The following is a 26,834-nucleotide window of genomic DNA, read 5'->3' on the forward strand; positions in this document are numbered from 1 at the left end:
GCAAGAGTAGCCATCACTGGCTTTATTATCAATGACACTCTTTGGCTCAGCTATTGCAGCGGAAGACGCGTCGCGTAATCCTTACGCGTCCTCTTCTCGCGTCTGCTCCCGAAAGAGGCCAAAGAGCCAGCTGCACTTCAACTTGCTTTACGAGCGAAACAAGACGGGATTTCAACTACACTAGCAAACGAGGCCAGACTAGCCGGTACTGGCACCCGGTAGCGACGTGACGCGGCCAGTTGGTGTTGCATGATCGGGCGGCTCGGACCACCGAGAGAAGCTGGCAAACCATCTTTATGTCCCCAACGGTGGCTCTACAAGTGTCAATGGCGTCCGACCCAGCTGAGATGAGCTATTAGGAGCGGCCAGCAGCGCATTCGAGATTCTATCTGCTTAAATAGTAGGGCGATGAGGTCACGTGACATTAAATCGACCACTATACTGATAGTGGGAAAAATTTGCAATATATGCTGTGCAGTTGCAACTCTCTAGTCATCTCTGCTTAACGGTCCAGTGGGTCTGTCATTCGGGAAGCTAGAGCAGGGAAAATATGCCACCAAAGAAGTTCACTAATCTAAACGATTTTTTGGATGAGCAACCGAAAGATCCAAATTACGTGGCATCGCCGTACGGAGGGTATTTCAAGAATCCCAACACGAATAATTACCAGCAGCAGCGGAGCTTGAATCAGCAGAAGCAGCAACAGCAGCGAAATTGGAACCAACCGTACAACGGGCAGTATAACCAAGGCTATTCAGGAAATTACCAGAATTATCAAAACTACCAGAGTTATCAGAACTACAATGATTACAGTGGGTCCGGATCGTACGGATATCAGCAATCTGCAGTTACACCTGCTCAGAGCAACACGCCTACTCCATCATCGTCAACTACTTCGCTCACTTCTTTGAATAAGAATATGGCCGACTTGCAGATGACGCCGATCTCTAGCTTTTTAGGCCAGATTCCGCAATGTGCGAAAATTTCGGACACTAAGAAAGTTATCGACTCGATCGTGGCAGAGTTCGAGAAGTCAACCTATTCTGGTAAAAGTATATCGGAATGGTCCATTCCGGATGTGTTGACTAGGTTTACAAAGCCAAAGAGTCCTACATTGGTCAGAGAGTCTGCCATGTTGTTAATCTCTAGATTGGCCCAAACGTTTGCAGACAGGCGTCCCCAGGAAGCGCACTTGCTGCCTCTCTTTGATTTTGCATTGGACTCGATCGCTGACAAGGAAAACACTGTCAAGCGTGCAGCGCAACATGCCGTTGATTCTCTGCTAAACATTTACCCCGTCGAGTCGCTAACAAGCTCTGTGTTACCGATTGTCTTGCAATATTTGGCGTCTGGTGCCAAATGGCAGTCAAAGCTGGCTGCACTGGCAGTCGTGGACAGAATCAGAGAAGACGCTCCAAATGATCTGCTGGAGCTAACCTTCAGAGATGCCGTGCCGGTCTTGACCGACGTCGCGACCGATTTCAAGCCGGAACTAGCAAAGCAGGGACACACCACTTTATTGGATTTCGTTTCCATTTTGGACAACCTCGATTTGTCTCCGCGTTACAACCTTATCGTCGACACCTTGCAAAATCCTGCCAAGGTCCCACAATCGGTCAAAGCCCTTTCTGGTGTCACATTCGTCGCTGAAGTCACAGAGCCCGCTCTTTCGTTGCTGGTGCCAATTTTGAACAGGTCTCTAAACCTATCATCGTCCTCGCAAGAACAGCTGAGACAGACGGTGATTGTTGTGGAGAACTTGACCCGTTTAGTTAACAACCGCATTGAAATTGAGAGTTTCATCCCACTGTTGCTGCCGGGGATTGAAAAGGTCGTTAATACGGCCTCTTTGCCCGAGGTGCGTGAGCTGGCAGAAAAGGCTTTGAAAGTCTTGAAGGAAGACGACGAGGCTGCCAACAGCAGCGACTTCCCAGGTAGATTGACTTTTGCTCAAGGTAAGGAATTCTTTTTGCAGCATCTGTCGAATCTTCAGGATGAGTCAATGGGATGGCTGTCGCAAGATGATGAAGCAGTTGAATATCTCAGTAAATTACTGACTGTTGACGCAAACGTTAATGACTGGAAAAGACTTGAGGAATATTTGATATCAGTGCTAGGAGAAAGAAATGCCCAATTTGTTCAAGAAGAGTTCATCGACAATCTTAGAGCAGTATTCCATCAAGAAAAAAAATCTCATGACGAAAATGAGGGTATTGAAATCGTGAACACTGATTTTTCATTGGCTTACGGGTCCAGAATGCTATTGAATAAGACAACTTTACGTCTTTTGAAAGGCCATAGATATGGTCTTTGTGGTAGAAATGGTGCTGGTAAGTCCACATTGATGAGATCGATTGCCAATGGTCAATTAGAAGGATTTCCCGATAAGGACACTTTGCGCACTTGTTTCGTCGAACATAAGTTGCAAGGCGAAGAAGGTGACCTTGACCTTGTTTCTTTCATTGCATTAGACGAGCAGCTAAGCAACACAACTCGCGAGGAAATCGCAGGCGCGCTCGAGTCTGTCGGTTTTGATGCATCCAGAAGGGCCCAAACAGTTGGATCATTATCGGGGGGTTGGAAAATGAAGCTAGAATTGGCTAGAGCCATGCTTCAAAAGGCCGATATTCTTCTACTGGACGAACCAACGAATCATCTTGATGTCGCCAATGTCAAATGGCTGGAGGATTACCTGTTAGAGCACACCAACATCACTTCGTTAATTGTATCGCACGACTCTGGTTTCCTAGACGCTGTTTGTACTGACATCATCCACTATGAGAACAGAAAATTGAAATACTATAAAGGGAATCTTGCAAAGTTTGTCGAGCAAAAGCCAGAAGCAAAAGCTTACTACACTCTATCAGATACAAACGCTCAGATGCGCTTTCCTCCCCCTGGTATTTTAACTGGTGTTAAATCAAACACGAGGGCCGTCGCTAAGGTAAGCAATGTTACATTTACATATCCAGGCGCTACTAAGCCTTCTCTGATGGGTGCAACCTGCGCCTTATCTCTGTCGTCCAGAGTTGCTGTCTTGGGTCCCAATGGTGCTGGTAAATCCACTTTGATCAAGTTGCTGACTGGTGAGCTTGTACCTCAAGAGGGTGAAGTTCAAAAGCATCCAAACTTACGTATTGGTTATATCGCTCAACATGCTCTACAACACGTTAATGAGCATAAGGAGAAGACTGCTAACCAATATCTGCAGTGGCGTTACCAGTTTGGTGATGACCGTGAAGTGCTACTGAAGGAATCAAGGAAAATATCGGAGGAAGACATGGAGATGATGCAGAAAGAAATTGATATTGGCGACGGTAGAGGAAAGAGGGCCATCGAAGCAATTGTTGGTAGACAAAAACTCAAGCGTTCTTTCCAATATGAAGTCAAATGGAAATGGTGGAAGCCAAAGTATAACTCTTGGGTTCCAAAAGATGTTCTGGTTGCTGAGGGTTTCGAGAAACTTGTCCAAAAGTTCGATGACCACGAAGCCTCGAGAGAAGGTTTAGGTTACCGTGAGTTGACCCCGTCCGTCATTTCAAAGCATTTTGAAGACGTCGGTCTTGATGCAGAAATTGCCAATCACACTCCTTTGGGCTCACTATCAGGTGGTCAATTGGTTAAAGTTGTTATTGCTGGTGCAATGTGGAATAACCCTCATCTATTAGTGCTAGATGAGCCTACTAACTATCTGGACAGAGATTCGTTAGGTGCTCTGGCGGTGGCCATTAGAGACTGGAGCGGTGGTGTTGTCATGATCTCCCACAACAACGAGTTCGTTGGAGCATTGTGTCCTGAACAATGGATCGTCGAGAATGGTGTACTAACACAAAAGGGTGTGAAGGATGTTGATCAATCTAGGTTTGAAGATGGTGGCAACACAAATGCGGTAGGGTTAAAATTGAAGGCCGCCTCGCCTTCGGTTGACAACGATGACTCACCTGCCAACATCAAAGTCAAAAAGAAAGTAAAGCGACTTACCAGAAACGAGAAGAAGGCTCAAGCCGAGCGTCGGCGTCTACGTTACATCGAGTGGCTCTCTTCTCCAAAGGGGACGCCCAAGCCGGTCGACACAGATGACGAGGGGGAGGAATGATAAATTGAAAGATCTGCTGGCTCAAGCTTATAGAGATTCGTTTATAAAAGTGTAACATAGAAAACCATTTTGAATGACTTCACCGCACCCGCCATCAATTGATCGCTTTGAGTACTCGTACCTGGAATGGCACACCTTATGCTTTAAAGGCATTAGAAATACTCTCCTCGTCCTCCGCTGAGATGGGTTCCCCATTAAGTTCTTTAATTGTGCGAGCGTTCAAGGATTCCAAGAACGCTTGATGATCCTTAGTACCCAAGATACTGACGGTGTTGAAGCCCAAGCCAAAATGCGGATACGATCCGATCTTGATCTCCCTGGATATTTTATTTGCCTCTTCCTGCAGATTTCTGAGATACCCAGAAATCTGAGATTCCGTCAAGGCAGTCCTTATAAAGAAGCGAACGTACTGATGCTTATCCGCTGTAAGACCGTATATTTTCCTCAGCGTTGGAGTGAATTCTTTCAACATTCTAGTGAAAAGTTGAGGAATACCTGGTAAAACGTAGACTTTATGGTCAATCGAGCATATTGGGACCCAGAGATCGTCAGATATATAATAGTTCTTGACCTGCGGGCCATGTGGCAGAGTCGCCATTCGATAAAAATCCTTCAAAGCCGCCGTATCCAGTCTTGCCTCGGGCTTGGAAAGTCTTTGCATTTGCCTCTTGCACTCTTCATCAACCCTGGTGACAAGATTGAAGCTCTTGGCGACCGATTCATACGTGATATCGTCGTGCGTAGGACCTATACCGCCAGAAGTGACGATGAATTGGTGATTCTTGCGCAACCTCTGCAAAGTCTCCACTATCTGAGATTCCTCGTCACCTATAGTAACGATTTCATTTAGCCTTATTCCTTGGTCGTAACAATACTTGGCAAAAAACTTCGAGTTGGTATCAACGATCTTACCATTCAGGACCTCGTCACCTATTATCACACATGCTGCATTGATTTTCGACATTGCCAGTGAAGATCTGGACCTGAGCATTGAAGTTATCTGTATGTTGCTGTGCTTGCAAGAACTCTCGGTCCCTTTCTATCCGATAGAACATGCTCAAGTAGCAGCAACACGTGAAGAATGGATCCCATCGAGTGAGAGCGACCAGTTTGAACTCACAATTGCGGTCAACATGGTGCAGCTGGCTGCCTCGGGCGTGAGCTTAGTCCAGAACTCGATGTGGCAATCCTAACTCTCGAACTCAAGCCGCAGTTTTATGGCGATAGCAAGACAGAAAGAGGAGCGTGTCGCATTGATGGCAACTTTGTTGGTAGACCACGATTAGTGTCGCAAGCGATGTTCAATCTGAAATTGCCAAGAAGAGGCCCGAAACAACGTCAGAGAACGCGAAAGACGCGCATACAACTGTCTAAGAAGCGGGAGGCCCAACCACACAGGACGGCAACTGGAAGCTGGAGATCTCAAGACTCATCTGAAGCTTCAAGTTGAGTGCTGGCCCGTCAAACTGCAACTATCACGTTTCACGAACTTTTTTCACTAGCAGCATCAAGAGTTTACCAGAAGCTACTTGAGCAGCATCGCTTATGGTTTATTCTATGCTAGCATATTCGTTTCCTTCAACGATCTGTATATTTTCAGGTCGCAGAGCTGGCTGGTTGGTGCAGATATCCAAGGGAAGCTGGAAATTTGTTGCAGAAATAGGTGAAAAATGAGTACTTTCAACGCTGAGACCGCTGAAAATCTGGAAGATATTGAGAAACAGTTTGCTGTTGTCGCTGTTGAGCAAGCTGAGACCTACTGGAGTCTACTTTCAAAGGTGCCTGGATCCAAGCTGCGCTTGACTAAGTATGACGACGAGATTTATGAGTCCTTCATGGAGATGTTCCCAGAGTACCAAGACGTTGAACGGTTGAAGAAATTCACTGAGGATGAGCTGAAAACGAAGGAGGCCAAGGAGAAGTGGAGAAAATACTGTGCGTTATTCGAAAAGAAAATCGAGGACTACAACTTTGGTACGCTGCTGAGAACCGATGCCGGCGCTGAATATGGTCAGTTCACGACTTGCTTCGTCGTCAGGATCCAGTTTTACGCTTTTGAAGTCGCTAGAAACAAGCATGGTTTAAACGACTGGGCTGCAGGTCATAAATGAGTCGTTAGTCGGCATGTTTTGTATATTAATCAAGGAAAAGGCTGTATGTTACTGGAAACGTAAGGAAAATGGTTGCAATGCCATGTCCGTATATCTGCTGTATAGTTCATACATTTGTCTTTCATACAAATTTCTCGTGGGATTCGTGTCAATGGGGCTCATAGCGCCCTCTTCAGTGCTTGTGCGTCTCACTCGATGTTGAGTGCGAATGATGGTGACCGCTTGGAGCCTGCTGGTCCTCTGGAGAGTCGTCCTCTTCAGTAGCTTCCTCAACAAACTCGATATGTAACCTCCTTAATGCAGGAATGTCCCTGTACAGTATCGTCCGTAAGTGATCGCTAACAATTTCGAACTCTTTGATATCAAGTACATTGTCCCACCTTTGCAAGGGGGTCTCTAGAACCACATTGGCCCGCAGATTGGGCCCGGAGGGCAGAACCGTTAGATCCTTAATTGCGTAAGGGCGGCCGGCATTATTGTTCGAGACGAGTTTTCCAAGCGCATCGTTAATTGCACTTTCCACTTCCAGATAGCGGTCATCGTCCCTTGGCAGAGACTGGTCGGCTAATTCTCTCAGTGCGCTCAACATACCTTCACCGCCAGCTTTGATGACAAGCCCTGAGACTATTAGGCCACCAAATGCGTCGAGCGACTGGATGTTGAAAAAATAGCCAGAAGTAATCGTCACTAAAGCCACTAGGGACGTCAGCGAGTCTATCCGATGGTGCCAGGCATTGGCCATAAGAACGTTCGAGTTCGTTTGAACCGCTATCTTTTTTGTCGCTTGAAATATCCACTCCTTGACAACGATAGAAGCGCCAGCTATCCATGCTGCGTTCACGTTAGTAACCTCTTTGGTGATAGAGTGCGAATGAGAATGTGACTCACCGATGTACGTCGCCAAGGTCTCTATCACTGTATGCGGAACGATAGGACCCACGATCGCACATAAGGATGTCCATCCAATAGATAAACCCGCTGTAGCCAGTATCGTCGAAACCGCCAAGGAGCCAACGGTTTCGATCTTCCCGTAGCCAAACGGATAATCAGACGTCGGTTTGTTCGACGCCAGTCCAACCGAGAATAAGGTTAGGAAATCTGAGACCATATCGCTGACAGCGTGGACCGCGTCTGCCATCAGAGCCTGCGAATGGAAGATAAAACCACCAGCGAACTTGCCCAGCGCAAGCCCAACATTTATGGCAAGGCCTATCCACGTTATCCGAACCCCAGGATTTCTCTTGACTTGCTCCTTGCTCATGACCAGCATGGGATTGATCGCCATGTGAGAGTGCGAGTGCGAATGGGATTGAGAGTGGGAATGTGAATGTGAATGCGAACTTGAATGTTTTTCAGGCTGCTGCTGCTGCTGCAATTGAGCCTGCTGAGCCTTCCGATGACGCATTGATCCCAATATCATTGAATCGTTCTCCTCCGTCTCAGACTGGCGCAAATGAACATGGTCGTGCGAGTGATCCTCACAAGACGGCGCAAACCGTTGCTTCAGCTCCTTCTCAGCAGCTCTCTCAGAATCAGATACATTCAGAACTCGTCCAGCATGCAGGCGACTGAAACCCGTCACTCGAACCAAACGACAGTGGAAAGCGATTGCACCAGACAGTGCTCGATTCCCCATGAAGCTCACTCTTATCATGCTTGATACCACGACTAAACTGATCAATTGCCTGTGTATCTCTAGAAACACATCATAGTCGGTTTTGTTCAGCAACACTCATAGACGGTCCTTACGTAAAGTTGCACCCCAGGAAGATACAAACGACACACACACAACCAAATGCAAGATGTCCGAACGACACCGGGATCGACTGCGGGACGAATGGTAGCTATATAAGATCCGACCGGCTGTGATTCTGCTCGAGTTTAACCTCCGGAGAGCCCTCCGCCCGAAAGCAAGACAGTAATGGCCACGCAAAGCAGCCTGACACTTGCAGGTCGAATATACTTTAACTGCTTGTTACTTAACTAGGGCAAAACTGCACATGGATATAAATCACCATCTAATGGTCTCGATCATATAAACGTAAAAAACCTTAACATGGCCCAGCTCACCAGTTTCCGCCTCCTCTGTCGGAACCCATCATTTCTTCGTTACCAGAGCCCCTGCCAGAGCCCATGCCGGTACCAGAGCTGTACGATCCCGATTGCTCGGCGTTGTAGGAGCCGGACTGCTGGCTCCAGTCCTTGGCCATACCTCTACGGGCTTGCTGGCCCTGGCCTGAAGTGAAAGTGTCGGCGTCGGCCTCCTCCATCATGTCACGGTCACCTCCAAGGTTGGTCTCGGCACGAGACGAGTCTCTGTCGCGGCCCGTGTTGCCGGAGTGCATGTAAGCACCGGTGTCTTCCGAGGGCACGCCTTCGTACCCTTGACTGGTGCCCGAGTAGAGTTCGCTGCGGTCAGATTCCTCCTGCTTGCGGCGGGTTCCCTGTCTGATGCCTCTGTGATGCTCAGTGACGCCCTCGCCCTGCTCGAAGCCCTCGTTGTCGCGATCGTCGCGATCGTGGTGGTCGTCGCCTTCTAGCTTCTCCTTAAACTTGTTCAATAGATTTGCCATTTTCTGCTGTGATGGTTACCTTCTTACAGGTCTGATAGCACCACTGGGATGAAGCCTAACCTTATATATGCCGATTTGACGATCAAGGGTCGGTCGATCTATTGCTACCTGGCTCGCACCCTTCAACCTTGTACAACCAGACAAAAAGTAAAACAGGGCCGACCAATTGCTCGTAGTGTCCACTATTATGCTCATCCAGACCTACTGCCTTGTACTGTCTTTCCTTTTCCTTCAACCGTAATGTCTTTTGCTCTCTGGAGCCAACACGAGCTGCCAACTAGCAAGTGTCAAGGGACGTCACGGCAGGAGAATCCAGCATCGAAGTTCCGTTACTCGAATTAGCTCGACCTCGTTCATCGTTCAGTTCCATAGCAAGAGACTCTTCTTGTTATACTCGAAGCAAAGAGCAAAAAAAAATGCCTGAACCACATTGATTCATCCAGTAATCTTGGGGCTTGATGGACTGTGGTGCTAAACGAACTCCGATCACGGCTGGGACCATTTGCTCTTCACCTGTAGCTTATATATAGGTCGAGAACTGGGGCTTAGCGGATTGGCTTCACTGGAGGGCAGCAGGATACGTCAGAATGTCAGACTTCTTTAAACAGGCCAAGGACAAGCTCACTGGCGACACCAATGTTGCCAACGAGCATCTGAAGAAGCTTTCGTCAAAGTACCAGCCCACCGCCGAAGAGCAACTCCAGACGAGGGAGCGCAACGAGCAGGCATATAGCACTTTGATAGGAGCTGGGCAGAAACACAAGGATGCCAGCAACGAAAGGGGATCGAACCAAGTGCGGCTTCAATAGTTGCAGATCGCAAGACAAGCGTGGAACGGGTTAATAATATAACATTTTATTGTATCGTGCAGAGCGAATGCCAAGATATTATCGTTTTTTACCACCGTAGTGGGCTGAGGGATTGAGCCTCGATGGGTTGCTTGTTGAGCCCACGAGGACGGTCTAATACCTTTTGGTGCCCCCCCTGGAGCTTGAAGAATGTAGCTAGGTCCGATAACGAAGATGTATCTGTTTCTGGCTTGGGAGAAACCATATGGAGAAGTAATCAAAACTCAACATAAAAATGTATATATATAGGGAACGGAGGAGATCGTATGGCGGGAAACGCATTGCTCGGTAGAAGGCCAATTACCAGTTATCGCCACGATTGTAACCCCGATTTGCGCCAGTAGAGTTATAGGTGCCGTTATCGGCACCATAAGAGTCCCGACCTACATTACCGGAGCCGTAATTGGCATTCGACGAATCATTGAAGCCATCGTTTCCATAAGAGGAGCCATGGGTGTCGTTGTTTCTGACATTATTTCCGGAGCTCTTGTCAGAAGATCTGTAGTAGTCGTTGGACGAACCATACGAGTCATTGTTCCCGTAGGAATTTTTGTTCTGACGAGATGTGTAATCGTCACCGCTAGAACGATAAGAGTTGTTGTTATCTCCATAAGCCCCGCTGTTATCCGAAAAACGATTATTGTCACTGGAGCGACTGTACGAGTCCTGATTCCGCGAGGGATCGCTGCTCTTTCCAGATTGGTATATTTGGTCAGAAGAGCCAGCATAATTGCCAGTGTTCCCGAGAGAGCTTTGAGCGTTTTGAGAGGAACCGTAAGTTTCACTGGACTGGCTATAAGAATTGTAGGATTCGTCGTCGGACTGCTTCTTTTTGTGGGAAGATTTCTGCTTACTGCTGGAAGAATTGTGTGATTCGTTTCCATACGAATTGCCGGCATTGGAGGAGCCATATGAATTTTTTTGGTTGTTTGATGAGCCATATGTAGAGTCCCCATAAGAATTTTTCTTGTTTATTGAGCTGTAATTGTCATCGCCGTAGGAGCTCTCCATGTTAGAGGAACCATATCTGTCATCCTCCCCCCCATAGGAGCTCTTCTTGTTGGAAGAGCCATAGTTGTCCGTAGAACCGTATGTGTCATTACCGTAGGAGTTCTTTTTAGAAGAACCGTGGGAGTCTCCACCGTGGAAGTTTTTCTTAGCTGAACCATAGGTGTCATTATCTGTGCCATATGGACTCTGGTTGTTGGAAGAACCGTAGTTGTCACAGCCGTAGGAGTTCTTTTTAGAAGAACCGTGGGGGTCTTCACCGTCGGACTTTTTCTTAGCTGAACCGTAGGTGTCTTTGCCATATGAACCCTGGTTGTTGGAAGAACCGTAGTTGTCACTAGAACGGTATGTATCATCACCATAAGAGTTGTTCTTTTTAGAAGAGCCGCGGGAATCGTCACGATAAGAGTTGTTCTTAGATGAACCGTAATTGTCCTTATCAGCATATGAACTCTTCTTGTTGGAGGAGCCGTAGTTATTATCACCGTAGGAGTTGTTCTTAGATGGACTGTAGTCATCGTTGTCGTTACCATATGAATTCTTCTTGTTGGAGGAACCGTAGTTCTCGCTGGAGCTGTGTGTATCGTCACCGTAAGAGTTCTGCTTTTTGGAAAAGCCATAAGACTCGTCGCCGTAGGAGTTTTTTTTGGATGAACCATAATTCTCGTTATCGTTACCAAATGAATTCTTCTTCGAGGAACCGTAGTTCTCACTAGAACCGTATTTGTCCTTCTCGTTGCCATACGAACTCTTCTTGTTGGAGGAACCGTAATTACCATCACCGTAGGAGTTGTTCTTAGATGGACCGTAATTGTCATCACCGCCATATGAGCTCTTCTTGTTGGAGGAACCGAAATTGTCGCTAGAGCCATAGGAATTGTTCTTGGATGAACCGTAGCCCTCGTTGTCGTTGCCATATGAGTTCTTATTGGAGGAACCGTAGTTGTCACTAGAATCGTATGTGCCTTCTCCGTAGGAGTTCTTCTTGTTAGAAGATCCGTAGGCATCTTCACCGTGAGAGTTCTTCTTGGATGAGCCGTAGGTATTATTCTCACCGTACGAACTGTTTTGGTTGGATGAATTATAGCCACCATCGTTGATGGAGGCCTTGCTGAAGTGGCCACGGACCGTCTCTTCCAGCTTGTTAAAGTTCTCACTACCAATGCTACTCTTGAATTGGTCTACCCTTTCCTTACCAGCAAAGCGTTCAACCCGGTCAACCAAATCGCTGTTCCCTTGATTGTTCTCACCGCCATCACCATTACCATTGTTGTCACCAGCGAATTGCTTGACTTTATCAAACAAACCCATCTTAAGTTCCTATTTCTGACTTCGCCTTGAAGCTTCCAACTGCCAATCCATGATGAAACAGACTGAAGTTCCGCTTCATTTTATACCGATCAGATCGATTGCTCCTTGGCACGCACATCAGGGGTACGAGCGCTAAAGGGGTAATACCTTGTAATACCCGTGTGCTGGTCGTTCGGCAAATTCTCAAGATTACATTCTCGAGGTTGTTTCTGTACAGAGTTAAAGAATTTTAGATCAGCGTTCATAATAGTCTGAGCAGGGCTTAGACAATCTGTATTTATATTATACCCTTTGGATATATATATACGTCGCTATTTATGGTAAATTCGAAACTCATTCAATTCGAGAATTACGCCCTTCTTTTGCACTTTTCGAGGATGCTCGTTTACGGCTATAGTTCCGACATAACACTCAAGTTTCGGCAGTTTCTATTGTATGAATCTCCTTGCGAGTCCTAAATACTGCTTGACTGGCAGCGGTTTGGTTAAGACATCTGCCATATTATTTTCGTCTTCACAAATTCAACCGCCTTCCATCCCGCTGGCCTAAACGAAGGAGTGGCTCGCTTGCAGGTGTATTCCTACCCTTCCTTTGCGTTTTCTACTTTCGAACCTTACAATATCCGGATAGAAAGGCGTACAAGTAGCCAGGCTCTCTCCGTCTGTGTCCGTACTTTGCCCCAGCAGTGGCACTGCCAATGGTGTCAACCCGGTCACTCTGGTGGCCAAGTCGCGCAACTAGTTGCCCTAAGTTACATTTGCTCAGATAGGAGGCCATTGGGTGTCTTCCGAAGTGAGATCTCGGATAATTTCTGATCTGGAAAGCAGAAAAAGGGCTGGTTTTGCCCAAAAATTTGTCATAGGTGCCCACTAGGTTGCTAGACGTGATCAAGATACCTGTGTTGCGGTAAAACTTGACGTGAATGATTTCTTTTGCGGTTCTGTCGCTCTTAACAAGAGGTCCAAGGCTATAATGGGATCGTAGTCACCAGCTACCGGGTAGCATTCAATGAACCTGACCGTAGATGTTCAATACCGCTATTATCGCGTTGGGTAGCTACCCTGTGTATATGGGTGTAGTGTTAGCGTGCATAGTTGACATGTGGTGATAATTACGATCCGGGTCTCTGGCACGAATATTGGCCTACCTGGCCAATCATTACTGACTATTGTCTCGTCGCCAGCTAATATAGGTGCTACTGCATGTACCGATGAATTAGCGATTACCGCAGCCATATCCATCAAGGCTAAATACGCCTTGTATCGATCGTAGTCCCTTTTTCCGACCATTAAACAGCATCTGGTTGCCTGTAGTGACACAAGCATTATAGCCAGAATCCAAGGTCACGCCCAGTGATTCTACTGTACCAATAGCTCCGATCACGCAGTCGGCCCTGCCTGCTCCTCCGCCGTTAGACCAGTCTCTACAGGCCCGAGTTTGTACGTCGTTCGGCTGCGCCAAAGGCAGCAGTTGGTTGCCACCCAAATAAGTATCTAAGTGCGATAGCACTCCTACTGGTGGGATCGAGCTCGTCTAGTGCATTACGAAGTGCGTAACCTGCCCAAAACGCAAATGCAGACACGAAGATAGTGATCATTAAGGCCATAGTGATCACTATCGCCTTTCGCCTCGCTTTCTGAGGGGGAGGGGCGATGTCTTTAATCATTTTGAACAGGACCTTTAATGTTGATTTTTTGTTATTGTCTTCCTTTTAAGATATAGCTTTCCGACAATCTAACATGCGTCCAATACTCACACGAACTGAGAAATACCTCCTCCTTTTATACTTTGTAGAACGCTCGTTTACATATAGCTGTGCTTCGTATAAGCCAGCGCTCTCTGTAGTCCAGAAAAAGTCAGACTAACACATATTATTAGTCTCCATTAGTTACATGATGTGATCTATTATTTCAGACAATGGAAACGTGGGGACTGCACGTTCCTGATGACGGCGTTACCGTCTTCTCTGCATACTTCGCCGGGCGATATCTTTGTTGGGAAGCAACAGATCTTCTCGAGGAATTTAAACGACATGCTAATTCTATCTGCCTGTATCTAGCGGAACGGAAAACGGTGACGTGTACCACTGTCAGATGCCAGTAAGGCTTTGCTGCAGCCAGCCAATCGTTCTACGCTTCACTTCGCCGTTCTCATCTTTGTACAACCTTCTTTCTTCCAAAATTTTTATCATCTCTTCAGCTGTCTTGCCCTTGCTTATGCCGTTGAGGATGAATTTGTACAATCTTTTCCGTCTAGCAAACGTCTTTCGGTTCCGATTTAATCTCCACTTGTTGCCGAACTGCTCTTCGAGTTTTTTTATTGGTGGGTTTCCACCTATGCCGACCGTATACTCCTCCCAAATGGTTTGCACGTTGCTAGGAGCCTTCAAGAGGGTGTAATCTTCATCATGGACGTCCGAGGCATCATTCCGTTTTGAGTCGTCTTTTCTTGGCTTGTTGCCACGGCATGATAAATCGCTTTCTCCGTCCTTGGCGGGAACTCTTTCATTCTTACTGGACAAGTGTTTGTTTGAGAATGCCGTGCTGTCCCAATGGTGGCCCTTATTGTCAGTCAGGACTGTCGCAGTCTCGTAATTGGGTTGAGTGGAAGCGCCCTGTCTACGCGCATCTGTTCGTCCAGCGTCGGCTACGTCATCCTCATCCTCCTCGTCGCCTTCGTCGCCCTCGTCGTCATCGCTGCCGTCCGAATCGTTGTCGTCGTCATCGTCCTCCTGGTATCCGTCATCATCTTCATCTTGTGTTCTTCTGTTCTCTCCATCGTCGATCGTTGGCTGGCCCTTGAGAGGGTCAGTTATATGGTTGGCCTGCAACGGTATCCCACCTGGTTGTCCTTGACTTGGATTGTGTAGCTGATCTTGCAGTCGAGTGGATGAAAGAGGATTGTTACCACCTTTCAAAAGCGGTGTCATGCCGGTATGATCTAATGTCAAGTTCGGTAAGCTTATCGTGCCGAAAGCGTTCAACGATGTCAAATCCTTGTAGGATTGCATGCCACTCGCTACATTTGAGCTATTCAAGCCTGAACTCATCAGGTTTTCACCCGAAGCGGTATTCTTTTTCCTTCTCTTGATTCCATTCGGATTTAAAGTGAATGTTGCATGCCCGGTCTGCCTATCATTGAAATTACGGAACTGGCTTGCATCTCCATGTAGGCCATTGCTCTCCGCAAACTCAACTCCGTTCAGGTTGTGATTGAGCGTGCTCACATCGTTCATTGACGACACGGGTCTGACGCTCGATTGAGAAATCTTATTCCTATTCGGGGGCCTCATTCTTCTCAAATATGCGCTACTGACATTGGTAATGGAATTGAGCAGATCAGTGACAAACGTATCCTGAAGACCAGTTTCGTTTTTCTGCTCCTGCTGCATAGAAAGAGCACTAATTTGACCCGACAGCTCTTTTGACATTTGCGCATTTTCGTGCTTCAAATCTTTTATCGTTGCATTTTGTTCATCGACGCTTTTGCACAACTTTTGAAACACCTCCTCCATGGCTATCAGTCTTGCACTGATTTCATCCATCCTTTGAAACATCCTCAATGTATTCGCACTCATATCTGAGCTCATGATCGGCGATGAATGACTAGAGTGCATCGAAGATCGCAGTCCCGACATCGTCGATGCCTTGTTGGTTCCGGCATTACTGCCCTCGACAGACACAGTAGCGCCGTTGCTCATCGCTATCGGCGTTGGAATTGTGCTACTGCCACCAGAGTTCGCCATTGCCGTGTTGCGATTCGCCTCATTCCCATTCGTAATGGAGGTTTTCCCCAAACTTTCAGGAACCAAAGAGAGGTCCAATCCAAGTGCCAACGAATCCCCTGGGGTGGCAGCTGCGGGAATACCGAGTGCTCCCCGGCCGCTGTCATCAACCGCAAACCTCGGAGGCATCGCTGTCCCTGGTACCACTTTGGAATCATCATGAATCAATCCCGTGCCACGATCACCAGCTGTGGAAACAACCCCACCGGCACCTATTCGGTTACCACTGTCAACACCACCAATCCCTGTCGTTGGTTCGGCGGTCAATGCATGATTTAGATCAGACATCTTGCTGCTTTTAATAGTCCGCCTGGCTGCTTAACAAGAAGCTCCCACAACAGTATCTTTGAGAGCAGCAATCTCAAGCCAATGCGATTAAAACGGTATGTCTGCTCTAAAGATATGATAACTGTAGACTACATTCGTCCAAGTTTCGAGATGATCTTGCTGAAATACGTCATTATCAAGAACTGTATTAACATGACGTGTAGAATGACTATCTTACAATAATTCATAGCCATGATGACTACTTGATAGTCAATCGCTCAATTCACCATAATAAAAGTTGCCAGAGAGTATGTGTCAATTGTACACGCTGCTGGCAATGGAATAGACAGAACTGGAGTCTTACAGCCTGCATAGCTTGCATAGCTTGCGCCACTGCGTCAGCACAACTTAAAATTTTGCTGAAATTGTTCACCTCTTCAGGCCTTAATGTCATCAAGAAGTGAGCCGAACGGTGCGGAGCGATCAAGAGCCTATGGCGCTATTTCTTGTCGTATGTCATACTAGGATCCATGCTAAATCCTAGTCAAGTGACCAAAAGAGGTACCCCTTATTAGACTTGTTGCACATATAGGCAGACCCTTCTGAAGCGTTAGCACAATTTCAAGGACAGGCTCGCTGAAGTAGATGAATGAGTGAGATGAATATCCTTAACGTGTTGAAAGAGTCTGGAACTTCGAGGGTCATCAGAAGTTTGACTCCAGATGCGACCATTCCAACGATCAGCAGAGCTCTGGAGGTCGCTGAGGAGCCTGAGAATGAGGAAGAGAGGACAAAGCTACGGGAGAAAGTGTTTCATACTCCGAGAATTGTGTCAAATGGTAGTCATTTTGCATTCACGCTGCCTGAAAAGAGACCTCACTACAGGACATTAGTGCAATCGCAATTGGGACTAGAAGAGCTTGGGCTGCAGGCTGATGCAAAACTAGAAAGACTTTTGAGCGGACAAGATGTATACTACGACGGGAATAAGGGTATATTCCCATATAGCATGGCGTATGCCGGCTTCCAGTTCGGTCAGTTTGCAGGTCAGCTCGGCGACGGAAGAGTTGTGAATCTGTTCGACTTAAAGGACAAGAAGGGCAAGTACCAGACATTGCAGCTTAAAGGGAGTGGTCTCACTCCTTTTTCCAGATTCGCTGATGGAAAAGCTGTTCTGAGATCTTCCATACGGGAGTTCATTATATCTGAGGCATTGCACCAGATCGGTATACCGTCCTCGCGAGCCCTGCAGTTGACCTCTTTGCCGAAAACCAGAGCGAGCAGAGGCATGTCATTTGAGCCAACCGCGGTCGTTTGCCGAGTAGCACCCTCATGGATCAGACTGGGAAATTTCGATCTGCTTAGATGGAAACCCAACTTAACAGCTTTGATCAAGTTATCTGACTTTGTTATTGACGACGTATTTGAAAAGGGCAACGAGTTCCCCAAGGAGATCGATGTGAACATCTTCAAGGAGGATCCTTTTGCAGACGCCGACGCGGAACGAAGGAATATTGGTAAAGTGACAGAGGTCACCAAGTATGACTTGCTATTCAGGCATGTCGTAAGGAAGAATGCAGAGTGTGTGGCCTACTGGCAGACTTACGGATTCATGAACGGGGTACTCAACACAGACAATACATCCATCATGGGACTGTCCATTGATTACGGCCCGTTTAACTTTCTAGACAGATTCGAGCCCAGTTTCACACCGAACCATGATGACGTGGAGGGCAGATACGCATTCCACAATCAGCCCAGTGTCATCTGGTGGAACCTCGTGCAATTCGCTCAATCGCTTTCGATATTGATAGGCGCTGGTGGGAAGCACATGAACCGGGTACTAGCACTGCAGGAGAAGATGCAGCCACTACCTAATGATGTGGAGGAAGAGATTGTCGAGCGCGCCAACGATCTAATAGGTCTCGTTGCGCATGAATATAAGTTTGTGTTTACGACAAAGTACGCCGAATTGATGAGCCGAAGGTTAGGTATCGACCTCGATCTAAGCACCTCTGCTAGCGATGTCGCGAAAACGAGCACTCTCGTAAAGGATTTTTGCTCAACCATCCTGGAACCGCTGCTCGCAATATTGAAAACGACCCGAATCGATTATAACAATTTCTTCGTCAACTTACAGAATTACAAAGGTCCCATCCTGACGGATACCGATTCCTTAAAGGGTCTGAGCAGACCGTTTATTGCCATTTTCTTCAATATTGAACAGCAGGCGAAGCTCGAAGCCTACTACGAAAATGAGGCTGATTTTGCGCACTCCGACTCTGGCGAAACCCGCTTGCTTGTCGAAGCGCTAGAACAGCTAGTCAAATGGTCCAAATTATACGTAGATCTGGCACCTGATCCCCAAGAAAGGTATGTCCTTTCCAAGAAAGTGAACCCCTTATTCGTACCAAGATCATGGATCTTCGACCAAGTGATTGCCCACTTCGTTGACGAGCAGCGCACTGAATTGAATGACCCAGCTGCCAAGTTGGACACATCTATCTTACAAAAGCTTTTACTGATGAGCAGTCATCCGTACGACCCAGACAAATGGGACGCATCGCTAAGACCTGATTTACAAAAGATGTGGTCCGATCTGTCACACCCAGAAACACTCGACCATTATTTGAAGCAAGCGAGCTGCTCTAGCTAGCCCTTTCTGCAAGAGCCCCTTCCTCGAAGGTTATATAGTCTTGCGGTCAATGCGATGAGCAACTTTGTTAAGGCCGCCGGGTAACGGTCTTATAGATCAAGCATCGTGGATCGTAATCGAAACTATATAAGGGTAGGAGGTAGAACATTTAAAGTAGATTGGGAGACGAGTCAGTAGCCGTCAATCCACGTCAGAGAATCAAATGCCATCTACTCTATACAAGCAAAGCTCTAATTTTACGCATTCCACCGGTTCGTTTCTGAAAAGCGCACCTGTTGAGCTAACCACGGTGTCCGGGTACAACGATTTCATCGAAAGGCTGAACAAGAAGGACGGTGGCCAAATATCGACCATTTTAAGCGAAGATAAATCACAGGGATATGTCCTTCAGGACGGTGAGACGATCGCTACGATACACGGCGAAGCTAAGGATTACTTGTTGAGTCTGGGTGGCGTGACGGACCAATAGTCACGCCGAATGCCGGCTACTTATCATCAAAATCCAACCTTTATTTCTGTTATAGAAAGATGTACGTAAAACTCCATATTGTGTTGCTTTCCCTTCGTTTCTTTCTTCAGCCGGACCGTCAAGCCGGGTTCAAGGTCGTGGTCGTCGTGGTCTTGGAGTGCAATTTCAGTGGTTTCTGCAAGAGATGGCCCATCCGTTCTATCTTAGTAGTCAAGTAACCTTCGATCTCGACAGAATGAATGCCTGCATCCTCCGAGCTCCAATGAATGGGGATCATGGCGACTCGCTCCACACAGTTGATCAAGGGTGGTTGTTCTATCTGCGCTATCTTGTCCGGATTATTCGTCAAGAGCCGTACGTTGTGGATGCCCAAGTCTATCAGTATGGCCTTCCCCAGGGAGAAGTCTCTGCCGTCCACCGGGTGCTCGAGCAAGAGATTGGCCTGAACCGTGTCTGCTCCGAGATCCTGAAGGTTGTATGCCTTCAGTTTTTCGCCTAGCCCGATCCCGCGCCCCTCTTGTCTCAGATACACTATTACACCGTGTCCGGATCCCCCGACGATGCCTGTGCTGGCCTCATGCTCGCACGCAATCAAACGTCCAGCACGATCGAATTGCTCCCCACAGTCGCATCTCGCACTCCACGCAGTCTCCCCGGTATAGCACTCGCTGTGAATCCTGACCAGCGTATCATGATCGTAGCCGTCCCAAGTGCTGCGAGAGTCTGCAATCAACTCGCCCGTTTCACGATCAAACTCCAATTTCAGTCCTAATCTATCGTCCTCATCAGCGACCTCTCTCCCGGGATACAGTTTCCCCACATACGCACCTCTAATCATCCGATCTCTCTGCGTCTCGCCAGCTCTTCGCTGGAAGAGCGACCGCGACCTTATATCCTCGCCAAACACTATCGCCAAGTGTTCCTTGTCATCAATGTTGTTGGCATACAAATGTAAGAATATATCTGGGCCCTGAGTAGTAGGTATTCTCGCTCTTGCCACACACCGCACCTTGGGTAGCCCTTCCGATGATCTGGTCATTGTCTATCAAAGTCGTTACCAGCTCGAGGAACCAACCCAATATCTCAATCAACTACACTCTGCTGAACTTTAATACTCGGACCTCTCTCTTCGGCAGGCCGTTTCTTATTAATCAGACAATCAGCACCATTTTTCATCCTTACTAAGACTTTCTTTTACTATTTCTAACACTCACGGCCGGGTAACTTGTCGACACGCTCCATTTTCGTGTTTCGTGACTCACAGAGCCAAATCCGGGTAATACCACCCATATGCCCCGCAATGTCCGGAAACGGGCCGACCGACCGTTTGAGGACCGGCGACGTCGTGCCTTTACTCCCTTTCGGGCCAAGATTTACACCCTCAAAGAATGTCATACCCCTTTGGGCGACCGCCCTTTGCGCCTTGTCTCCATCCCGATGCCAGCTAACGAGAAGGACAAGCCATGTGAAGGAGAGATAGGTACGCAAGACAATAGCTTTATAGCCCCTGGCCTGTATGTAACTCTCGCCGGGACGCTGATGCGGTATCGCGTCGTTCTTTGCTCTATCAAGAGCGGTTCATAGCCCGACGCGCACTGGGACTCATATTTTCTTGTGCGCAGCCTGCAGAGGAATGAGGAAGCAAATATGAAACGGTTTATTTTCATGAGCCATTGATAATAGATCCTCATTAGGGTGGTTCTGGATAGTTTCGAACTGGAAGTAACAGGACGAAGCCCAAAAAACAGAGAAAAAAAATCAAGGACGTTTGTCCGATGATAAAACTAATACGGGTTCTCTTGATACAAATCTTAGCACTCTTGTACTTTTTTCTGATCAACGTGCCTTGTGTCATTGTATATTTGCAGTCAAGTTGGCGAACAGAACATGTCGGATACTCAAGTACTCTCTGAGCTGGAAGAGACTGGTCGTCCACAGGAACAGCAGGAGTCGCAACAGCAGGTGACCGCATTGCCTACGATTAACCATCGGGTGCTGCTGTCGCTGAGGGAGAGTGCCAGAGTCATTGGAATCAAGGGCAACACGATTCAGAGGATAAGGGAGGTGAATCATGTGAAGATCGGGCTATCTGAGAAACAACCCGGCTGTTCGGATCGAATACTATCGTGTGCGGGAAGTATCGCGAACGTTTCGAATGCTTTGGGGGACGTTGCGGAAACATTGAACGATACTGAAGGGGAGGGTTCCGGCAACGAAAAGTATGCATTCCATTTTCTGAACCACATCCTGCCTCCACCGTCCAAGGATGAGATCAAGGATGCTGAACAGTTGAAGAATATCGGTACGTTGAGGCTGCTGGTCACTTCTTCGCAACTCTCCTCGATCATCGGTAAGGGTGGATACAGAATAAAGTCTCTGATTGAGAAGCACGGGGTCAAGATCGTGGCCTCGAGACACTTCCTGCCGGACAGCGATGAGAGGGTACTGGAGATGCAAGGCTTCCCCGGCTCGATCACCAACGGACTGATAGAGATCAGCGAGATCCTGTTGAATGAGATGGACATCTCTTTTGCGTCAGAGAGACGCTATTATCCGCATTTGAGAAGCACCAAGGAGCCTTACACGCATCCCGCGGTGCATGATAGAAGTAAAAGAAATCATGATACAACAGGTGGCGAAAGTAGCACAGATACGGGCAAAGCCACGACCACCGACCACGTTCTCGTTGTAAATATACCGGAGGCCTACGTCGGGGCCATAGTGGGACGCCAGGGCAATCGGATCGCTAACTTGAGAAAGTTTACCAAGACGAAGATCATTGTAGAGAAAAAGTCGGAGAACAAGACCGACAAGCCGGCAAGCGGCAAGCAAACAAGGGTGTTCACGATCCTTGGCTCGCACATGAAGAACGTGAAGCTAGCGGAGTCGATGCTCTTGAAGAACTTGAATGCAGAGATCGAGAAACGTGAGTCAAAAACGAGTCGTAACACGACCATGTCTAAATAAAGTGTGTAATGTATAATTCTTATGCTGTTCCTGTTCTTATAACTCCACAGGTCGCATGGGCAGCGCCAAATAAGTGAAAAATCAGTTTTGTATTTACATAGTTTCTAACAAAACTAAAGATATGGAATAGTAACAAACAAGATGTAAAAATCTACAAGGAGTAGTCATGTCAGCTCAAATTGCCGGGCAGCTTATTTGAACTTCTTACCGAACATTATCATTTGCAATTGGTCGTATAGGGAGATGACACCGGCACCAGCGACACCTCTTAGAATGTTAGCACCGCAGCCCTTGAACAGAGAGCCGACACCTTCAGCGGCGACGATCTTTCTGAAACAGTCGAAAGCACCGTCGTACTTAACGGCTTGACCAGAAGTCATCATCATTCTTCTTCTCACGGTGTCCAATGGGTAAGAAGCAGTGGAAGCACCAGTGGTAACAACCCAACCCAATAGGAAAGACGCCAAGAACGAGTTTTGCAAAGAACCGGTCAACAACAATGGCTTTGCGGAGTCGTAAAGACCAAAGTACAAACCTCTGTAGACAACAATACCAACAACAGATGGAAGGAAACCTCTGTACAAACCAGCAATACCGTCGGAAGCCAAAGTCTTCTTGTAAACATCGACCAACCCGTTGAATTGACGTTCACCACCCTTCTTGGAAGACTTCGAGTCGGCTGCCAATCTGGTTCTGGCATAGTCCAACGAGTACACAAACAATAGCGACAGACCACCAGCAGCACCACCGGATGCCAAGTTACCAGCAAACCACTTGGCATAGCCTTCCTCCTTCTTGAAACCAAACAACGCCTTGATCTTGTCCTTGAACGCGAAGTTCAAAGCCTGTGTTGGGAAATAACGGATCACGTTGGCAGTGTTACCTCTCCAGAACGCAACGATACCCTCCGTTTGCGCGGTTCTCTTGAAACAGTCCACGATACCGTTGTACTTTCTGTCCAAAGACCCCTGCTTGATCATCTCATCCTGGTTCTGGATCAGCAACTTCACTCTCTCGATAGGAGAAGCTGCTGTCTTGGCGACAGCAGCACTGACACCACCCATCAAGAAATCGACAAGGAAATTGGATTGTTGTTTCTCAGCCATAGTTGCGAGTGTATGTGTGAGAGTCTGGTGGTTTGACGGTCCAGCTGGTAAAGATCCAGAAAACTGTTCAGGAAGAACAACCAGAAAGAACTTCGATTAAAATATATATAATCTGAAACAACCTCTCGGCACAGACACGAAACCGATACCACCCAGTGAAAATTTTTCGTCCTTCTCTTTCCTCCCTGCTTTTGCTTCTCCCAGCCGAAAAAAAAAATCCGTCGTTACACAAAAACCCACATTAAGAGCCACTTGATTGGCTCCACGTGACCCCGGGGGTCGGGGGCAGTAAATTTGCCGAGTTCGGCTTTCCCGTGGTGTCCGGCTCATCTTGCCAGGTTTTTCTGCTCTCGCACGACTCTATCTAGCTGTTCTCTGCTCTTGAAGTCCTGGCGCCACTGGCATATCGGACAGCGGAGCTGATTGCCCCAATAGATCGGGAACAGGGGGATAAACCATATTGAGATGAATTCTCGCCGTTTCACGGGGCCCACGCTGTAGTTATGACAGTTGGGACAATATATAGAGTATACTTGGGGATCGTACTGTTTGTCCCACTGTGTAACTCCACACACGATAGGAATACAGAAAAATGACATGGCTATAACGACACCGTATAACGACGGCCGTATGCGCTCGGGCGCTTGGCGTGACGCCGTAGAGACGCGGTCGGTTTGTTCTTATATGGCGGAGTCCCTTATTTTGGCGCCGGGTAGCGTGGCGGGCTTCTTGTTTTTAAAAAGAAACAATGCAGACATGTCACGCGCCTCCGCGCGTTTCTGCGTCCTTTGTTTTGTCTGACTTCGTTCGTGGACGAATCGGGACTTTTTTCGACAGATATGATCTGGTTGTCAGGCCTTCGGTACGTGATAGTCGTTAGTCATGTCCACAGAAAGACAGGCCCTTTGCAATAAGCGAGAGAGCGCCGGTGGTTGTGTGATTCCTTTTTCAAAAAAGATTAGTTCCCATACACACATACATTACATACGTGGGTATGCGGTATCAGATATGATATGATTTATCGTTAATTATTGATGTTGTGATAATATATATAATTTGCTCGAAAAGACGTCTGGTACGGAGATTGGCATGTAGTTGGGCTCTTGTTGGTTCAGCTTCTTGACGGTAATTCATAGTCTAAAACTATATACGATGTTTTCTCAGATGGCTGACGATCATGGGTTCTGGCCAAATTCCGGTGCTGATTTTGAGTTGGAACCATACCAGTTCGATAGTGGGATTCTCAATGAGAACGAACAGGCTGCGGTGGAAACGATTTCGCCGATCTTGACGGTGTCGATATCTCCGTTTTTTAACAGTGATTTCGATGAGTCTCTGATGGTGAGTTCGATGGGTGGATCGATCGGCAGCTCTTCGTACTCGTTGGGCGAGTCGGACAGCACGGCTCTAGAGAGGGATCTCGAAACACCACCGTTGCCTGTTTCGAGCGCGGCGTCCAGTTTTGTGTCGGATTCGCCGCCGATCAAGCGCTGCAAGACGCTGCCAAGAACACCCCAGAGACCGGCTGGCCCGTCGTCTCCGTCTCCCTGCCGCGTGTCGCGGGCGTCTTCGGCAGGAAGCGTCTCCGGGGAACACAAGAAAGTGTCGGACTCGCGGCTGAGCGCTCAGGGCCTGGCCAAGGTGCTGAAACTGGACTCCCCGGAGGAGGCGCTCAAGAGGGAAAGATACATCCTGGATATCTTCGAGAACGAATTGCATTATCCGCTCGGCTACAAGACCTGGGTGCGTGACACTTTTAAGGATTACCGGGTCAAGCTGATCGACCAGCTGCACGAAAGAGTGAAACACAAGTACCCGGAGTACGATCACGCGGTGCTAGAGACCATCATCAGAAGAGCGACCTACTACATGATGCAAAGCAGACTGAGACGAGAGAGGAGAGCGCGTGCAAAGGGCGTGAAAATGTCACAATCCAATGCGAACACTCCCTAACTCCAAGCGCGCACTCTCTTTTTGTTTTTCTTCCTAGTAATGTACACGTCGCGCGTATGTAGTATACAACCAGCACCTTAGAACTTGGTGAAAGATCCCTTCTTCTTGGAGTTCTTTATCTTCTTAGCCTTCTTGTAGTTGTGGTGGCGGGCGTCTCTCCAGCCACTGGTGCTTATCTTGCGGACTTCCTTCTTTGAGTCGTCCACCTCCATCGCTCCTCCGTCCTTCATTTCCTTTAGCTTCTGTTGGACGAGATCCCCCTTCAGCTTCTCTGATATCCTGGCGGCTCTCGCGTCGACCACTTTCTGGAACACATGGCGCCGCTTAACGGACTTGGCTTTTAGATGAGAACTTGCACGCAACGACTTGGCCATCTTCGTCCGGTTGACTCTTGGGGATGTGACTCGTCTCTTGTTTAGCTCATCTCATCTCATCTCATCTCATCTCATCACGATAAAATTTTCCTTGTGATTGGGCAGCCTCATCGTCTTGGGACTGTTTTCGCTGCACCCAGGCATCCGGAAAATTGTTGCATTTTTTTTCTCTAAAGTTTTTTTTCTGCGCGTCGCACGAAATCCAGCCCAGGAGGAACAGTCGCCGGCGCTTAGGCTGTGTCCCACTAGCTCCAGAGGCAGGAGAGAACAGCCTAGGCGGAGGCTAGGCAGAGCGGTCTGTGACTCTCCTTCCACTGAGGACGACTCCGTTGCCCTGCAAGCGATGCGAGATGGGCCTCCCAGTGAGCAGAGATCCCTCAAGGAACAGAATCGCAAGGTTATTCAGCAGATTGATTGAAAATTCACACAGCTCAGGCCTCTGCTCCTTATCAGCTAGACCATAGAACGACCAAAGCAAAAATGTATGTGAAATGATGCTAGAAACCATTCAAGATGCCCAAGTGAAGTTATGGAGAGACGCACAGATTGTGAGGATCGACAGCAGCCAGGAAAGATATCAACGCGATGGATATTAGGGAGTTTTAGGTCTCCGATTGCTGAATGATTTCACTGGGATAACCGTATAGCATAGGCATAACACTAACAATTCTAACTTCTTATAGGGCTAACCTACGTACTCAAAAGAGACTTGCCGCTTCTGTCATCGGTGTTGGTAAGAGAAAGGTCTGGTTGGACCCAAACGAGACCACCGAACTTGCTCAGGCTAACTCCAGAAACGCCATCAGAAGATTGGTCAAGAACGGTACCATCGTAAAGAAGGCCGTCACCGTTCACTCCAGATCTAGAACCAGAGCTTACGCTTTGTCCAAGAGAAACGGTCGTCACACTGGCTACGGTAAGAGAAAGGGTACCAAGGAGGCTCGTTTGCCTTCTCAAGTTGTTTGGATCAGAAGACTACGTGTCTTGAGAAGACTATTGGCCAAGTACCGTGACGCTGGTAAGATCGATAAGCACTTGTACCACGTCTTGTACAAGGAGGCTAAGGGTAACGCTTTCAAGCACAAGAGAGCTTTGGTCGAACACATCATCCAAGCTAAGGCTGATGCTCAACGTGAGAAGGCTTTGAAGGAAGAAGCTGAGGCCAGAAGATCCAAGAACAGAGCTGCTCGTGAGAGAAGAGCTCAAAGAATCGCTGAAAAGAGGGAAAACTTGTTGAAGGAAGATGCTTAAATCTACTAAAAAGCACTGAATTTTGTCATTAATATCTCGCGCTGCTTTTTTTTAGTATCA

The 26,834-nt window shown here is 47.6% G+C and overlaps 17 protein-coding genes across 17 annotated transcripts; 8 read left to right on the top strand and 9 right to left on the bottom strand.

Moving 5' to 3' along the window:
• Window positions 1-550: 550 nt before the first annotated feature.
• Window positions 551-4,096, top strand: NEW1 (New1p; the record flags this gene model as incomplete). The annotated part of the gene is made up of 1 exon (XM_037283653.1): window positions 551-4,096. The coding sequence occupies one exon, from the start codon at window positions 551-553 to the stop codon at window positions 4,094-4,096; it is 3,546 nt and encodes a 1,181-aa protein (XP_037139549.1).
• A 136-nt stretch (window positions 4,097-4,232) lies between these two features.
• FPY1 (flavin adenine dinucleotide pyrophosphatase) lies at window positions 4,233-5,087 on the bottom strand (the record flags this gene model as incomplete). Its single annotated transcript, XM_037283654.1, has 1 exon — window positions 4,233-5,087. The coding sequence occupies one exon, from the start codon at window positions 5,085-5,087 to the stop codon at window positions 4,233-4,235; it is 855 nt and encodes a 284-aa protein (XP_037139550.1).
• Window positions 5,088-5,766: 679 nt separating this feature from the next.
• On the top strand, window positions 5,767-6,207 carry CHP1 (ribosome-associated Tef1p biogenesis chaperone CHP1; the record flags this gene model as incomplete). The annotated part of the gene is made up of 1 exon (XM_037283655.1): window positions 5,767-6,207. The coding sequence occupies one exon, from the start codon at window positions 5,767-5,769 to the stop codon at window positions 6,205-6,207; it is 441 nt and encodes a 146-aa protein (XP_037139551.1).
• A 172-nt stretch (window positions 6,208-6,379) lies between these two features.
• On the bottom strand, window positions 6,380-7,861 carry HG536_0D04000 (cation diffusion facilitator family transporter; the record flags this gene model as incomplete). Its single annotated transcript, XM_037283656.1, has 1 exon — window positions 6,380-7,861. One exon carries the CDS (start codon window positions 7,859-7,861, stop codon window positions 6,380-6,382), a length of 1,482 nt encoding a protein of 493 aa, XP_037139552.1.
• A 412-nt stretch (window positions 7,862-8,273) lies between these two features.
• On the bottom strand, window positions 8,274-8,780 carry GRE1 (Gre1p; the record flags this gene model as incomplete). The annotated part of the gene is made up of 1 exon (XM_037283657.1): window positions 8,274-8,780. The coding sequence occupies one exon, from the start codon at window positions 8,778-8,780 to the stop codon at window positions 8,274-8,276; it is 507 nt and encodes a 168-aa protein (XP_037139553.1).
• A 587-nt stretch (window positions 8,781-9,367) lies between these two features.
• On the top strand, window positions 9,368-9,589 carry PAI3 (Pai3p; the record flags this gene model as incomplete). Its single annotated transcript, XM_037283658.1, has 1 exon — window positions 9,368-9,589. The coding sequence occupies one exon, from the start codon at window positions 9,368-9,370 to the stop codon at window positions 9,587-9,589; it is 222 nt and encodes a 73-aa protein (XP_037139554.1).
• A 339-nt stretch (window positions 9,590-9,928) lies between these two features.
• Window positions 9,929-11,947, bottom strand: DDR48 (DNA damage-responsive protein 48; the record flags this gene model as incomplete). The annotated part of the gene is made up of 1 exon (XM_037283659.1): window positions 9,929-11,947. The coding sequence occupies one exon, from the start codon at window positions 11,945-11,947 to the stop codon at window positions 9,929-9,931; it is 2,019 nt and encodes a 672-aa protein (XP_037139555.1).
• A 2,089-nt stretch (window positions 11,948-14,036) lies between these two features.
• On the bottom strand, window positions 14,037-16,019 carry HOT1 (Hot1p; the record flags this gene model as incomplete). Its single annotated transcript, XM_037283660.1, has 1 exon — window positions 14,037-16,019. One exon carries the CDS (start codon window positions 16,017-16,019, stop codon window positions 14,037-14,039), a length of 1,983 nt encoding a protein of 660 aa, XP_037139556.1.
• A 628-nt stretch (window positions 16,020-16,647) lies between these two features.
• On the top strand, window positions 16,648-18,654 carry FMP40 (Fmp40p; the record flags this gene model as incomplete). The annotated part of the gene is made up of 1 exon (XM_037283661.1): window positions 16,648-18,654. One exon carries the CDS (start codon window positions 16,648-16,650, stop codon window positions 18,652-18,654), a length of 2,007 nt encoding a protein of 668 aa, XP_037139557.1.
• Window positions 18,655-18,856: 202 nt separating this feature from the next.
• HG536_0D04060 (uncharacterized protein) lies at window positions 18,857-19,123 on the top strand (the record flags this gene model as incomplete). The annotated part of the gene is made up of 1 exon (XM_037283662.1): window positions 18,857-19,123. The coding sequence occupies one exon, from the start codon at window positions 18,857-18,859 to the stop codon at window positions 19,121-19,123; it is 267 nt and encodes an 88-aa protein (XP_037139558.1).
• A 118-nt stretch (window positions 19,124-19,241) lies between these two features.
• RIB1 (GTP cyclohydrolase II) lies at window positions 19,242-20,162 on the bottom strand (the record flags this gene model as incomplete). The annotated part of the gene is made up of 1 exon (XM_037283663.1): window positions 19,242-20,162. One exon carries the CDS (start codon window positions 20,160-20,162, stop codon window positions 19,242-19,244), a length of 921 nt encoding a protein of 306 aa, XP_037139559.1.
• An 848-nt stretch (window positions 20,163-21,010) lies between these two features.
• HEK2 (Hek2p) lies at window positions 21,011-22,090 on the top strand (the record flags this gene model as incomplete). Its single annotated transcript, XM_037283664.1, has 1 exon — window positions 21,011-22,090. One exon carries the CDS (start codon window positions 21,011-21,013, stop codon window positions 22,088-22,090), a length of 1,080 nt encoding a protein of 359 aa, XP_037139560.1.
• A 191-nt stretch (window positions 22,091-22,281) lies between these two features.
• On the bottom strand, window positions 22,282-23,196 carry PET9 (ADP/ATP carrier protein PET9; the record flags this gene model as incomplete). The annotated part of the gene is made up of 1 exon (XM_037283665.1): window positions 22,282-23,196. The coding sequence occupies one exon, from the start codon at window positions 23,194-23,196 to the stop codon at window positions 22,282-22,284; it is 915 nt and encodes a 304-aa protein (XP_037139561.1).
• A 326-nt stretch (window positions 23,197-23,522) lies between these two features.
• On the bottom strand, window positions 23,523-23,795 carry HG536_0D04100 (uncharacterized protein; the record flags this gene model as incomplete). The annotated part of the gene is made up of 1 exon (XM_037283666.1): window positions 23,523-23,795. One exon carries the CDS (start codon window positions 23,793-23,795, stop codon window positions 23,523-23,525), a length of 273 nt encoding a protein of 90 aa, XP_037139562.1.
• A 553-nt stretch (window positions 23,796-24,348) lies between these two features.
• Window positions 24,349-25,149, top strand: HG536_0D04110 (uncharacterized protein; the record flags this gene model as incomplete). The annotated part of the gene is made up of 1 exon (XM_037283667.1): window positions 24,349-25,149. The coding sequence occupies one exon, from the start codon at window positions 24,349-24,351 to the stop codon at window positions 25,147-25,149; it is 801 nt and encodes a 266-aa protein (XP_037139563.1).
• Window positions 25,150-25,226: 77 nt separating this feature from the next.
• HG536_0D04120 (uncharacterized protein) lies at window positions 25,227-25,523 on the bottom strand (the record flags this gene model as incomplete). Its single annotated transcript, XM_037283668.1, has 1 exon — window positions 25,227-25,523. One exon carries the CDS (start codon window positions 25,521-25,523, stop codon window positions 25,227-25,229), a length of 297 nt encoding a protein of 98 aa, XP_037139564.1.
• Window positions 25,524-26,003: 480 nt separating this feature from the next.
• Window positions 26,004-26,774, top strand: HG536_0D04130 (60S ribosomal protein eL19; the record flags this gene model as incomplete). Its single annotated transcript, XM_037283669.1, has 2 exons — window positions 26,004-26,005; window positions 26,207-26,774. Coding segments are annotated over 2 exons (570 nt in total).
• Window positions 26,775-26,834: the final 60 nt, after the last annotated feature.

Source organism: Torulaspora globosa, chromosome 4 (assembly GCF_014133895.1).
Source record: "Torulaspora globosa chromosome 4, complete sequence".
Classification (NCBI taxonomy): Eukaryota; Fungi; Ascomycota; class Saccharomycetes; order Saccharomycetales; family Saccharomycetaceae; genus Torulaspora; species Torulaspora globosa.